The sequence below is a fragment of the Harpia harpyja genome, chromosome 1 (assembly GCF_026419915.1).
Source record: "Harpia harpyja isolate bHarHar1 chromosome 1, bHarHar1 primary haplotype, whole genome shotgun sequence".
NCBI classification, from domain to species: domain Eukaryota; kingdom Metazoa; phylum Chordata; class Aves; order Accipitriformes; family Accipitridae; genus Harpia; species Harpia harpyja.
The window spans coordinates 13,996,581-14,012,411 of record NC_068940.1 but is presented as its reverse complement, the minus strand read 5'-3'; the positions used below and the strand labels follow the sequence as shown (position 1 = coordinate 14,012,411).

The 15,831-nt window shown below is 35.3% G+C and overlaps 1 protein-coding gene across 5 annotated transcripts in view; it reads left to right on the top strand.

The window, feature by feature from the left end:
• The window catches only part of EXOC2 (exocyst complex component 2), a 137,904-nt gene that overhangs the window by 95,711 nt on the left and 26,362 nt on the right, over window positions 1-15,831 (top strand). For all 5 annotated transcript variants that reach the window (XM_052780272.1, XM_052780279.1, XM_052780296.1 and 2 more), the window contains exons 22-23: window positions 284-400; window positions 4,380-4,521. In XM_052780272.1, the coding sequence (XP_052636232.1) occupies window positions 284-400; window positions 4,380-4,521 (259 nt within the window). The remainder of the gene's footprint in view (window positions 1-283; window positions 401-4,379; window positions 4,522-15,831) is intronic.

Here is a 15,831-nt window from a genome sequence, read left to right as displayed (position 1 = left end):
TAATTTTTGTAAAGAAGTCTTAACCACGATTCTGTATTAGTCACAGCTATTCTAGTGAATGCTCCAGATCCTATAAGAAAAAGCATACATGTTCAATCATCATACCTGATAGTCACTCAGTTCTTGGTGTTTTATTGACAAAAATATTTGTAAACTCCACTTTATTTATCAGCATATTTATCACACACAGAGTCAATAAAATACTATACTTTTACAGTATTGGTCATGCTTATATTTCTTTTTTCTAACTATTATACTCTTTCTTCTCAAAACAAATTTTTAGGAACAGAGGCTTTTAATTGCTCTCAGTAACTGCCGTTATCTGGAACGTCATACCTTCCTAAATATAGCTGAACATTTTGAGAAACATGGCTTTCAAGGTGTTGAAAAAATAACTCAAGTAAGTGAGAGCACTGGAATGAAGTATCATTGCTTGAAGGAAACAGCTTTTATTTGTTTTACTTTCTGTGGAAATTAAGTGCAAGTGTTCAAATGGCCAAAAGAACTCCAAGCATCAGCTGGATGCAACAACAACAATTATATGGTTGTATGTGTTCCTATAAGGCTTAAATAGCTGATACAGAAAATGTGACCTCTTATTCAGGACTTGTGTGTTCAGTGGCAAAGCTTATCAGATTTCATAGTAAAGCTGTTTAATGTCACTGTGTTTTCTTAATACAGAGAATAAAAGATCATTATCTCAGAAATATACTTGATAAATTATTTCATCTGGCAATCTGCGTTACTGATAGCTGTTGTTCATAAACTAGTTCAGGTTTTTTTTGTTGTGTGTTGTGTTTTTTTCAAAGAACGAAAATGTCAAAGTGGGCGGTAGTAGCTGTCTCATTTTCCTGCCTTTTTGTAAAGATTAATCATTTTTTATGAGAAATGTTGTGACTTAATCCTTAGGACCATAAAGCTAGTTTATTTCCAGAAACATTTGTTGGTTGGAAGTAAAATGTTATCTTTTCCAGTACAGAGTACAATATTTCATTCGAACTGATGTTTCTACTATGTAGTACATCCTTAGTCCCATTCTGCCTGAATATTGTTTGAATTTCTGTAGCTGAAGTAGTTTTGAATAGCATTTAAATGGGGTTGATATGGTTTGTATAGTTAGTACAGTATGCAAAATTGCTCTGGATATTGCCATTCTTTGCTACTGAGACAACTGAGAGTTCAGCTAGGTACAGTTAGCGTTGCCTATATAAGCAAATAGGACATATGTTATGTATGTATTCAACACTGTCTCGTACAGCCACATCAAAGTATTGCCATTAAAAGTCTGGTAGGTTTATAAATGATGAAATTCAAATGTTGACATCGCAGGTTAATTTCAAATCTGTGTTAACCCTTTGAAAGTGCTGACTGGTGCAGCATTGCATATATAGGACACATCAATCAGTAATGCTAGCTGGGAGGATTTGGATAATTAGATAGTCATCTTAAGAGGTCAATTTTTGAACCCTTCACTAATTTTACGAGAGGCTAGAAGCTCAGAAATTTAGAGGGGTTGGTTGATTGTTTCAGTTTTTTGTTCTGTGTTTTTGAAAAATAGGATTTGTTTTTATCTGAGAAGACTGAAACAAAACTATACTGTTAAATTCTATTAGCTTCATAAATTGAATTTTAAAGTAAATTTTGTAGTATGTTAGTAAAAACTATCTGTTGTTTGGGTTTTTTTCAAAGTTGCCTTTGTTAGAAGGGAAATCATTATTATCTAATATTCTGAAAATACAGAAATCATAAAATGGTAACCAAGAAAACTTCCTTACATTCTATATGGTTGTTACTTCCATTTTTCTTAGTGTGCCAAATACAAAGTTACATAAAATGGCCAAACTTTACACTCTGCTTTAGCACATGCCATCTTGGCACATACTTATGTAGAAATTAAATATAATTACTGGTGAATATCATAACTCTTAAGTGCTTTTCTGTGGAGGTTCTTTAATTCAACTTTTTATCATTAGTTTAGTCAATTAGTAAGTGGAAGAAAAAAAAAATATGTATACCGTAACATTCATCCTGGCTTATTGATTAAGCTTCTGAATAAAATTGTTTCCACAGTTCTGATACTTAGATGAGGCAGAGGGATTACTAGGATAGAGGCTCAAAATGGCTTTAACAAAAGAATTGAAAACTGTAGTTACAGGGAAGTTCACAGCAGAAAGATAACAATGAGAGAATTGTATATTTTTATGAGCATTTACCCTACTTGGGAGTCAGGAAAGTGGGTGTACACAATGGAAGTTGTTGAGGACTTTTACTCTGCTTCAGCACCCCATCCTGGGCTCAAAATAACATTCGGATGAATTGTTCTATGTTAATTATGCATTGAACTTGAAACAGGTTGAAGAGGACTCGTGTGAAACAAAAAAACCTCTACTGAATGTGCAGATGATCTTTTGTATTGAATGACTGCAGACGTGGAAGGTGGACTTACTTAATTATAAAACACTTAGTTAAGGACAAATGAAGCACTTGGTTCACAGATTCTTTGAACGGGTGCATGCTTGCAGGGACTCCCCACTGGAACTTGTACTTTATTTTTCCCACTAGCTCAAACCTAAATAGGAATGGTCTGATGATAGTTATTCTCCCTAATCATAAGAAATTGAAGTGAAGAATGTCTTGAAACCCATTCCGAGTTTACATTTCTGTGATCCTGTGTAAGGGGAAAAAGAGTGAGATTTCTGTACGTTTTTTAGTGTGGTGTTCTTCTTCAAGTCTTGAGTGTCAACAGGCTGTCAGGTAGAAGAGAAAGAAGAAGAAAATGGCCTTGATCTTCTCCTGGGACCAAATTCTCAGTGCCTTATGAAAATCCTATCTTTGGGATATAGATCCTCTTGTGACAAATTAAAGGAGGTTCATCAGATAGAAAAGCAGGAAAGTGGTGGTGTCATTTCTGAGCACCAACTTCACCATCCCAGCTTTCCTGAATCTGGCAGCAACTTTGACCTCAGTAATACCTCTGTTTTCCCTTGCGCTTATGATCTCATTCCTGAAGGCTTATCTGTCTGTCTATTCCTTACTCAAATATTGCAGTTCCTTTTTCTCTTCACTTAACAATATAGGCATGCCAGAGGAGAACACAGTTTAGAGACATCCCTGCAGTGAATAAGCCTCATCCCTTATTCTGCAGCTTGCAGCATTAAATATTTAGGAAGGAATGATAAAGAGTTGGTATTCTTCTTTTCTTTTCTTTCTTTCTTCTGAATTCCTGGGTTGATCTAAAGCCCTGCCTTCTTCCTCACTTTTAAACCCCTTTGCTTCTGGAGATTACCAGATATACAGACACACACATACACATATATATACTTAGACGTGTGTGTGTGTGTGTGTGTGTATATATATATATAAAAAAGAACACTTACACACACACGCATATATATATATGCTTTTTTCCCTAATGGTTGAGGAAAATTAGTACTAGTTTAAAAGCTTTACTTTGCTATTGCTTAAGCTCTTACTTATAAATACATTTAAGTAGAAGTCACGTATTTTCAGCATTTTATTTGCATTTAGCATCCTTTACCATCCTAAGATACTGACTGTCTACTTTAACATTTTATGATACACATTGTGTTCCAGAATTGTTTTAGAATTCATAATTACAGGGGGTACCTATGTTTAATAAAAAGTCTTGCATAAAATCTAAAGTTGTTCAGATACTATAAACAAGCTGTGCATATCCCTTTAGCATTCAGTATGGTTAAGTTGTGTGAATTACTAAAAATTGCATAGAGAGCTGTTAAAGAGAAAATTGTGCAGATGTTGGTGAGTTGCAGCTTATGTATCTGTTGTACAGATATGCTTTGAAGTAGAGTGGGGAAGTTCACATGTACAGGTTCAGAAGGCAGAGACTCCTAAATAAATCTCTGTATTTTTCAAATATAGAGCAGATAGTGAGAAATTGTAATATTACAATTGGTAGATCTTAAGTATTAGATGAAAATATTCATTTTTCAGGATGGAAATTATTATGGGCATATTTTAAAACATTAACAAAATTCAGTTGTTTACTTGGTGCAAGATCAAGACCTCCTGACATGCAGGAGAAAAAAAATCCTGCCATTAGATAATTACAGAGTGATCTGCCTGCTTTGGCATTCCTTGGACTTCTCCCAAAAATGTCTGTTGCTGACCACAATCAGGAAAAAAAGAAATTATACTGGGTAGGATGGACAGATAATATGGACGTTCCTAGGTTTTTATATATGCAATTATGAACTGAAATGTGTAAGTAATTGCTACTCTTTACCAAAAATTAAAGAACACATGAGGTAAATTTTTTGAGTATGTGATTTAATTCTTGTAATTAATGACTATTTATTATGTTCTTTCTCCCTTTTTTTTTTGTTTGTTTTGTTTTTTAGGTTAGTATGGAATCCTTGAAAGAGCTGGATCAAAGACTGTTTGAAATGTACATTGAATTCAAGGCAGATCCGATAGTTGGGTCATTAGAACCTGGCATTTATGCAGGATATTTTGATTGGAAAGATTGTCTTGTTCCAGCAGGTAAATATCTGCTTATTAAACTCTGAAATTATTTTAACAGTGATTGATAGGAGCTAAAATATACTGTACAATTAAAAACTTTTTTCTCATCTGTGTTTTTAACTTTTGACAAGTTCTTATTATAAGTTCTTTCTCACAGATTTTACTTAATTCCTAAATCATTTTTCAAATACCCCCAAATGATTAAAGCAGCTTTTATCATTGATAATCTCTTTAATACTTGTTTTTTGTGATTATTTTGCTTCATTGCTTATATATAATAGAAAGAATTATGAAAGACATCTTTGCTATTTTCTTAGGAAATTCATTGAGATTCTCTGGGATTTTTTTTCCAAAGAATCTGGCTACTTTTGTAATAGATGTAATTACAGTTCTGAAAAGGTAAAATTATGAGAAAATACATACTATAACAGTAGTTCAGCAAAGAATGTTAAACCATTGAAAAAGGGCAGGTATAAGGTATTTAGAATGACTGAGATGTTAGTCATTATTTAGGTGCTTTAAGAGCCTCTGTTTTAAGGAAGCATAATAAAAAAAAAAGCGAGAGAGACTCATTTATAAGTAGTGAATACTGTGCACATCTTAACATTTAGGTTCTTTGAACATCTAATTTGTCATATCTAAAACTAATGCTTCTAAATCACTTATCACATGAATGCCTGGTTAATACCAAGTAGAAATTAGTTGCAGTAACATAGTACACGGTATTTTGAAGGTGATCTTGTATTAATTTTCAGTAAATCAATGATTGACATGACAATTTGTACTTTCTTGTTTTGATTGCTTCATAGAGTTGTATACATCAAGCTTAGTAGAAATTTTGTGGTACTTTTAAAATTTGATAGGGAGGTAGTTACAAGAAGCACGCTTGTAATCTGTGAATCAAGAGCTGCAGTGCTCGCTCACTGGGCCTGAAAAACACAAAGATTTGGGGGCTTATTACTTTAGAGAAAAGTGTCTCTTCTATCTTTTGTTACTTCTTTTGTGCTCAGAATATATGCTCTGACACAGTTTATAGCGGAAATAACTTAGATTTTAATCTTGCACGTTCAAATTTATATCTGAATAATACATAACTTCTCATCATGTTTGAAGTATGTTTTTGTTTGGCATGTTTGCGTTCCCACCAACTAACAAAGACAAAGAGAAAGAAGTTGTGTCAGCTTTTTATGTGCTCATTTCTTGATCCTAGTGCATTGGGATCTACTTACTAGACTCACATTGCCTTTAGGATTATTCTATAGTATTTTTTCATTTAAAGGCAATATTGAATTTCTATTAGAGGTGTGCCTTAGTCTGCTCCTTGTCCAATTTATTGTTGGTTTTATGTATTTTCTCTGCAAGTTTTTGGCAAAAATCAAAGTGAAGATGGTGAATATTAGAGACTCCTCTTTGGGGTTACATATCATAGTGTTGGCCAAGAGGTGCCAATCTGAAGTAGTTAAAAAGTTGTTTGGGTTGTTTGGGGTTTTTTTTGTGTTAATCCCCAAGCTAGACATGTTAAGAAGGAACATGTAGTCACCTCTTCCATGCTTCTCCTCCTTGATGAACTATCTTTCTGATGGATAAATTCTGTCAAATGTACCCTGTTGACTACTGGTATAAAAGAGTAACTTTGAGTACCTTCAGTTTGTCTGCTTATAGCAATGGTTAGTTGACCCTGAAAATATTTGATGCTCTGAAGATAAAATTAGTAAGTGGCTGGGAAAGCCTGCCCCTTGGAGGAGGTAGATGAATGTCATTATTGAAAAAGGCGGGGGGGAACAAAACACCTCTTCATGGGGCATATGATAATCTGACTTTTTGCAGTATTCAATAAAAAAAAAAATCACCCCACAAGCATATAATTGATTTTTTCTAATAAACTAGTATTTACAAACAACATAAATTGTAGAAGATTATAGTTGAGAAAATATACCCTTGTGTAATCTCAAAGATGCAGTTAGTACTGCAGTAGACATACTATCTTTTCATTTTCCTCTTCAGAAACAAACAAAGCTCTATTCTATGGTTCATCCCCACGTACAGCATGAAAAGTATCTACTTTATTAAATTAAAATAGCATACAGATGACTGACTGGGAGTGGGTCACTGACTCAAACACACAATTCACACAAGGATTTGTTAAAGATCGACACATTGATTTGTTGAGGGAAAAAAGTTATTTGTATAGTAGAAAATATTATCTGTTCTTCAGTAATCTTTATGACTGGAAAATCTAAAGATTTGATTTGAGTCATTTGTCTGGTTTAGATCTTGACTTTTGTAGCCTTCATTTTAAAAAGAAAAAAAGTTAATGGCCTTGGCAAGGCAAAACATTTAGGCCGCAGTTGTGGTACAATCAGTGATGTGTAGTGTTGCATAATTACAGTTACTTGATGTTCCTTAGTGGATACAGCTAGGCCTGATCGCCAAGACATAATAGTCTGGCCTGAAGTTATTTTACATGGTGTTTCTGCATTAGCTTTCAAATAGTACTAGTGATAGTAAAAAGGCAAACTTTGGCAAGAAGAGTTCTTTTTTTGAAAGGAAAGAAGAGAGCAAAGACATCAATTTGCCCATATTTAAAAGATAAGGTAAAAGGCAAATAAATTCCCTGATGCAGTCTGAAACTTTCAAGCATTCCATCTGGCGATTGAAAATTTGACTGGTGTGGGGGCATGTTGATGTCACAGATATATCTTTTGCAAAGGACGTTTTGGAAAAATGTGAGTATGAAAATACTCCGGAATTGGTTAGGAATAACATTAAGAATTTTCTCATGATGAATTTCCCGTGTTGCTAGTCCTGCCCAGAGCTTCAAGACTGCAACTGTTTTTGAACAATTGTACCAGTCAAGCACTAGCAAGTACTCCTTTCTCGATGCTCCCCCTGCTGTTACCGAGCAGAATGCAGAAGCTGAAAGCCTGAGTAAAATAGAACACCTGATCTAGACTATCAGGAAGGTAATGCTTTTGGGTAGATGGAATTGTTCATGGGGAGGATACCAAAGCTAGTAGAAAATAAGGTAACTGCAATGGAGGGAGCAGACTGGAACAAAAAGCTTGTGATAAAGACTGGTATCAAGCTAGGAGTGAAGGTGGAACAAAGAGGGAAACCAGGACTGGATGAGCAAGGTAGAAACATAAATTAGGGTAGAATTTAGAAATAGAATTAACACAGAAATGGATTGAAGGGACTTATACAAACAAGAGACAGACTTGAAGTGCAAATAAAAGGACAGAGAGGTCTGATACTCACTAGACCAGTGAGCTTATCACAAGCTGCAGTGTAATTGAAGAAATCCACTCAATCTTGCACTTTTGTCCTGTAGGGATGACAACCTATTAATGTCACTGATCACTTTCTTTGTATAGCTGGCAGAAGTTATGTATATATTACTATATACTTATAGTACAGTACAGGCAATGCTACATGCTATATATAGGCAGCACCACTGAGAAACATGATGGCCTCTAAATGTTTTGCCTTGCCGATGCCATCAACGTTTTTTCTTTTTTAGAATCAAGGCTACAAAAGTCAAGGTCTACAACATCAGCCAAATGACTCAAATCCCTATAAATCTACCATACAGAAGTTACATATATCTATTGCTAATTCTGTGATTGAGCCGTATAGACCAATGCAGTAGGAGAATTTTCTGGTTTCCATTCTAGGGGTTTTTGTTTGCTTTCTTTTCCGTGTCAGTAAAAAGTATGTACAGAAAAAAACCACACAAAGACAATCAAGTATAATGCAATGTTTAAATAATAACATTTTTTCCCACGTGGGTAGACTTGACTTGCTTCATGAAATGGAGGCTGTTTTGGAGAGAAAACTGGGGTTTTTATTAAGTGGACCTGTTAGAAGCAAAAATCTATCCTCAGCTGTTAACAGAGTTTGAGAAGGGAGTGAAGCATCATCTGGGAGGGGAAGAAAAGTGGAGGCAGGATTCTGTCCCTGCCTCCACAGGGTTTTCTATGTCATGTTAATAACTCACTTAAGCATTTTAATCTTTATCTTTAAAATGCCTTCTTTGACTCCTGTCAATTTGAACATTCATGCTTAATTTGACTACCTAAAGTCTTGTAATGTATAGAATATTCAGAAAAATCTTATCCAAAAACCTTGATAATCTGTTTATCATTGGCAACTTTGCAGTCATCTGTCTGTAAGTACTGGGGACAATACTTCCTTGTATCATATAATTCACGGGGAAATAGAAGAGAAAATAGAAGAATGAGGAGAACTGAAATAAATGAACAGTTCTGAAGAAGAAATTAGAATTAAATTAAGAAGCTTGCCTTTTGAGCAAGTTTTGAAAAATACATAATATTAAAGTTTTGTACCATGTTTCTGTCAGTGGGGAAAAAGCATATGCCTTGTTTACATAGGCAGTTGTCCTGTAATTATCAGATATTTACTTATACATATGGTTTTTGTTAAAATTTTAAATATAAGGAAGGGCAAATTGTTTGCATGGGGCAATTTTTAATTTAGCCTATGTGCTAAAACTTTTATTGTTTAGTTTTTCAACATACATGCTCTTTTCAATATGAAAGTTGTGAATGTCAGAAAGAACTTGTACACAGTGTAATTATACATTTGCCCCTTTATTTTGATCTCAGGTGTGACTGCTGGTGTTAGAAGGCAGTATTATTAACTTAATTAGATTTATTGTTAATAAATAGCTTTCACTTAAATTTTCATTTTAATTTCAATGTTGACTTCTGAGTCTTTACAACAAAGACTTTAATTTTAACATGAAGAAACAATGCAATCTAGTTTAGTTCTTTTTTCTTGTTTGAAACATTGCTCTAATTTAATCTACGGTATTAACAGAATTAAGAGATGAAAGAAATAATGGGAAACATAATGTTAATCAGTTGCCGAGTATGTTTTTAGGTTATTTTTTTGTATATACTGGTCAATCTGCTAGTTCAGCATACAAGGGTTTTTTGTTTGTGTTCATTCTTCTCTTTCAGTAGTAGGTTGTGTTTTGTTGGGTTTTTTAAATTCTATTTTAAACACGTATATTTTGTCTTAGTCACCGAACAAAATTAGGCTCTGTGATCTCTTCTGGATTCTAAGCCTATAGTCTTTTGGAGGGTGAACAAGGTGGTTGTGTTACTCTGAATTTGGATAGAAAAAGATTTCTTTGTACTGAAATTTGTGTAGTACAAGCAAAAATAGTTGTATGTGGGCATTCAGTCTTTTAGATTATTAATGTGAGCTTTTGCATGCAAATGGGAGATTATTTTTAATAATGTGGCAGGTTTCATTATATTTTGTTTACATATACAACTACTATATAAATTTGAGACTATGGTAGGTGTGGATTTGTTTACCACACAAAAAGGGGGGTGTTCATTTATTTTTCTGAGGAATTCAGATATGGTGGTCTCTCTTCATAAATTATTTTTTAAATGCTGGCTGCTGTGCAGTCTAGCCAACATTCACTGAAAGTTTACAGCGTACAGAGTTGCAGAGGCTAGTCTAACAATCTTTTTGAAATATGTGCCTTCTGTGTTTCACTAGTGGTGTCAGATATGGGGTGCGGTGGGTTTTTTTGCAGCATTTAAAATTTCACATTGCGTTGAAAGTTTCAGGCGATTTCGCACTTTCAGCTGAAAGTTGATTGTTTGTGTTTTTTAGATACTCATTCTGTACTTGGCATAAATTGAATATAGTAGAGTTAAATCTGAACTTCTCATTTGGCATGTTAAGGGAGCGTTGTTTGAAATGTTTCAAATGTATCAAATGCCACTGTTACAGTGAAAGATTAAGTGCGTCAGATCTGCTAAATCAGATTTGATATACTTGTCATGTCTCTTATCTGTTATTTGTCTGACTTAAAAACATAATGAAAAAATTCTAATGGCAATAGCCTGATGAAAAGGTACTCAACAGTTAAAAATGAAATATCAAAAGGCATATTTAATTTGTAGTTACACAGCGACATACTTGTCAACCCTAACTTTTCTTCTTTTGTTTAATTTGGGGCACCAGCACCCTGCTTACATGAAAGATGACAAGTGCATTTACATCTTAAAAACATTTGGATATAGTAGAAATTTTTTTTTTTAAGAAATAGGCAATTACTTTTTTGACTGAAATGTGCAAAATAGCTTGGTTTGAAATCTCTGTAACCCTTTAGATTTCTTCTAACGCTTCAAATGGATGGCTTCAGAGTTATCTTACTAGATGTAGATGAGTTTGAACTCCAACAGATCTCAAACTATTGATGTCCTGTGTTTAGGAATTGTCTGCCTTTTTATGCTTTAGTAAGGCCAAATTCTGCTATTTAGATGCAGGGATATAACGTGCCAGTTAGTCTTTGTATGTGAACAGGAAGAAACAGTGATGCTTTTGCAGTTCTATTGCATATAAGAAATAAATGCCATAATATTAAGAAGAAAAAAAAGTGTTCTGCATTGTCAAATAAAGTTGCTAAAGGACTTGTCAGTTGTGCTGCTTTTGTTTCAAAATGCCAGTTTTTTTCAACTGTTTGTGACACAGTCACAGATATATTCTAGTAGCTAGTTATTTTCATCTAGCTACTGGAGTAGTAGAGGGTACAGGCTGAAGCCTTACATGTCTTACAGCCTGTGCATTTTTGCATTGTATGCCATTGTATTTCATTTTCTTGCAGTGTTTCTCAGGTTGCAGTTTAGAGTGCACAGGCGGTTCAGCATTGGTGAGAGTGCCAACATTAGCTACTGAAAAAGGAACTCACCTTTAACTGCTAGGAATTGCAGCAACAAAGTGAGCTTTTTTTCTTTTCTCTTTTTTTCTTTTTTTTCCTCTTCCCACCTCCCCCTGCCCCGGGCAGGTAAGTGTAAAGTATAGCTGGGTCTCTTTTCTACATCCTGGAAGAACTGAGCTGCAGCAAGCTCATCTGGGACATGTGAAGGCAAAAAAAAAAAAAAAAAAAAGAAAACGAGGAGACCACATAAACATAATGCTCCACAAAAGGGAATCAGCACTTGAAAAAACAGCTGTGTATCTGTGCTGGTGTGTTGTGCCTTTGTGGAGAAACTTTTTGGACCAGAGTGTTCTTATACACAATACTCTTTAAGTACTCCAGTTAAAATACACTATTTTTCATTCAAACTAGCTGCATTTGCAACATACATTAGTAATTGATATTTTGTCATTATAGTAGGGAAATAAGTAGTCCAGTTAAAATACGGTATTTTTCATTCAAACTAACTGCATTTGCAACATACATTAGTAATTGATATTTTGTCATTATAGTAGGGAAATATTAACTATGTTCTGTATCAAAAATCAAATTTTTATTAGGATGAGTTGACTTCAACATCCTTAAATGACCTGTTCAACCAGCAAGTGTAACAATCCATGTGTTGCATGACTGCAGTTCTTGCATTTGGTTTACTACTCTTCGCAGACTAGAATCATGTACTAAAATTTTGAAGTCGGGGTTATCATATTGTAGCCTGTCAATTAATTTTGTAAAAAAACCTTAATTTGCTGCTTGAAATATAAGCACAAATTTCACTGCATGTTTCAAAATACCTTCATTTGTGTAACTTCATTTTAACCTCAGATTTTTCTTCAATTTCACTTTCAGACATTCAGGTTTCATTACATTTCTCACTTCTGACAACAGTGAGATTTCTTTAACATATTATATTGGTGTCTGAATAAATATTAAGGATCATTCTAGCTGGTGAAATGGAATGGACATGATACCCTCTCTGTCCTTGGAAACAGTTACAAAAGATGAGAACAGGAGAAGGAACTGTTTCTCCAGTTTCCTGTAGTATCTGTCGACAGGTTATCTTTAATTTCTCACTATTATAGAAATCCCAGTAGAAACTGTCCTGGAGAGACATTGCATTTTGCAGTCCCTATATGCCACATATTGAGTTGCACTTGCATGCAGACTTTATTAGATATCTTCCTGTGCTTCTGCACACTTCTTGCATGCAGGATTTTCTGTTTCTAATTTTGAATCGAGGTTCTTGTTGGCTGGTCTCAGCAGACTCTAGACTTCAGTTGTGCAAGCATGCAGTAGTAGTTCATCTGCAACTTAACTATTTTATTTCTTATTCTTCCTTTTGTTTTGCACATGTCTGCCTTCACTCACACTTTCTGCTTTATAGTGTTTTCTGCTCTTAAGCTTACCAGTAGTTGTGTACTAGACTGTCATCCATTTCTCTCCCAGCTTCTCTTTGGCTTTACCTGTCAAACCCCCTCCTGCAGGCATGTCCATCTATGCTTTGCTAAAGACTATTATGATTTAAGCTCCAAAAACATTTTGTCTTCAGTATTTTTCATTTAAAGTTGGAACACCTGCATTCTTCTCAAACTGCAAAATTTAGTCAGCAAATTTGTAAATTGCCTATTTAAAGCAGGGTGTATTTTAAAAATGGAAATAATAAGATAGGGGAAAAAAAAAAATCTTTCTTATCTGAAAATTCTGAAGACCTAAGACAGGCTTCATCTGTATTGCTTCAGGGATGGGAAGAACATGAGCACAAAAGCCTTGTATCTCTAAAAAGAAGTCTTGCTGTGATTCCTGGTCTTATTGTAGCTTGAGAATTGCCTGTTCACATACCCTTTCTAACTGATGGTATTAGAAGTCACTCTAACACCAGAGGATTTACTTATCAGCAACTCAGAAGTCTCTTTTGTTGTCTAGCCAGTAGTAGGAAGTTGTACCATACTTGTCTCCAGTTTGGCATTTCAAAGGCCAGTTCGATCTTTACCTGGGAAACTTATCAGTTCAGCATTTTCTAGTTCATGCAGTGTTAGTTTGCAGTCCATCTCTGGGTGGACATCTGTTAATGTCAACAACCTTTTTTTTGTTACAAGGGAACCTAAATATTTTTTTTAGAGCCTCAAGCATGCTCTTTGAGAAACATTTAACCTCTTTTAATATTATTTAGTATTTTTATGACTGTCTTTGATAATAGCATCTGATCTCTGCATTGCTCAAAGCAGATTAATTGGGGATTGGAATCAATGATAGTGCATAGAAGAGAAAGGGCAAGCATCACTTTTCCCTCTTCCGGCACCCCTTATTACATGCATGAATGAGGGGACTTCCACACAAGTTTTGTACTGCCCCAACCCTTCAATAAAACATAAGTAGTAATAAATCATGTCATCAGCAGACCAATACTCAGTGGTCTAACTTGTTGGCATAGTGAATGCTTTCATGTTTACTTTGCATGTGATAGGCACAAATGTCATCTTAATGTTTACTGTTTGGTTTACTGATTACTTTGGGTGCCCCAGTGTTACTGGAATGAGGCAGGAAACAGTTTTGGAGCACTGACAGGTTGGGTTTGCAGGTTGGGTAAGTGAATAGGAATAGATAGATGGAAGGGTGGGAGAGGAAGAACTCAGTGATACTTCAGATAGGTTTGGGAGCCAGAACTGAAGACCAGGGAGGTGAGGGAGGTATGATAAGGTCATAGTATAAAAATCCAAAATTTTAGAACTCCAAGTCAATAGTCACTATTGCTATTATTTGGGTTTTTTGATTACTTGTTTGATTATAAGCCAAAAAAACCCCTAAAACCTTGTTTGTGAATGATGTGTTTGAGTGGGCTCAGTGTTAGACTGCTCCTTTATTACCCTTAGAAATTAGATTTTTATTATCTTGGTAATGCTCAGGGTAGTTTCTGCAGCAATCTTTAACAAACCGAGGTGTAATGAAACAAGTGGAGTCGAGGAAGAAAGTCACACGAAAAGTAAAATTACCTGTAGTCCCAAACTGTGGTATCGGGTCTGTCCCACACTCCCTCGTTAGGTTTTTTAGCTTGTGCTTAGTCTCTTCCTAAAAAGATTTGTTTCCACAGGTGTGCTCACTGTAGATGCTTTGCTATTTCTCACCGACTATCCAGTTGGGTAGTGTTTGCTGCTAAAATATCTTGGGACTGCTCTCTTGTACCCAGAACTGTTTTAAAGTCCCTTTGGCAGTGTCTAGCCAGATTCCAAAGGCGTTCCTGCTTGCACTGCAGTTGCATGGCAGTCAATTAGTGTGTGGGTCTTGGCCTTCTGTATTGACAGAACTGATTTTTTACTATACAGCATTTATCTGCTGAGAGATTAAATGTATTTGCAGGATTATCTTTTTTTTATTATTTTATATTTAATTGTATTTGCTCTCTTGGAACAGTTGTGTTTTTCATACTGTATTGGCTAATGCATACAATTACGTTTCCTGTTTTGAGGTTGTCAGTGCTGCAAACAAGATCCTGTGGAAATCAAGGCATCCATTTTAAAAGTTGGGTTCAAGGCAAACCACTGCTGTGTAGAAACTGTGGAACTTTAAACAGGGGAAGAGTTTCTTAGATCATACTGAGGTCATAGTCACAGTTTCAGAAAACACTGTGCATGGGAGCACTGTGAGGTCAAGAAGCATTTAGAGATCATGATTAATATTTGGGAAACTTTAGTGTGTTGTTACCTTCTCATAGGTGACTGTGGCTGTCATGTAAGGCTAATGGTTGACCTGTAGTAGAGGTTTGTCTGCTGCTGTTTGTAGCTAAGTCATGGTCCTCTAGCTCAATTTATAAAGGTTGAGAGTTTTGTGTGTGATATTTAAATGGGAAGTCCCAAGTTAAAACTTTGCTATTGGTCTAAGTAAACTCAGCTGTATCAAAATTGCCAAACTTGTCTGTGCAGGGAGCTGCTTATGTGGTTCCTATAATTCACACTGTTGTGCTTAGAGAATTGTTTTGTCTTGTTAACCTTTAGCATGTCGGTACTAGTTAGAAAGAATCCATAACAGTGTGTGTTCTTCCCTGATAAAGGTGCTTAGCGTCTTGTGAGGATTCTTCAAGAGCTATACAACATATAGTGTTACAGTACCCCCTGTACCACCCGTGTAGATGCAGAGAACCGTCTTAAAATACCTGGGGTTTGCCCCAGACAACTCAGCAGGAGAGGTCCAAAAGCCTTGATGCCCTTACTAAATAAACCCATTGGTCAGTTCACATTCTTGGTTATGGTTTGAAATATTGCATAAGGGGTTTATGGTCAAGCATAAAACAATACTGAATTCAAGATGAAAGAGGAGTGATAAAAATGATTGTTTTCTAATCCCTGAATGTGTGCAGTAGTTAAAGATGCTGTAGTTATTGACATTTTAAAAACACTGATGAAAATACAATCTCCAAGATGTACCTTGCCACTGGACAGCAAGACTAGCAGAGTCGGAAAATAGCTGTCTGCTCGGTGCTTCAGTAACACTTTCTGCCCTGGGGTGCATACGTGTTTTTAAGTTGAAAATTTTAGTGTAACAAACCGTCCTAGCTTTCTATACAAAATTTCTATACAAAATTCAGCCTGGAG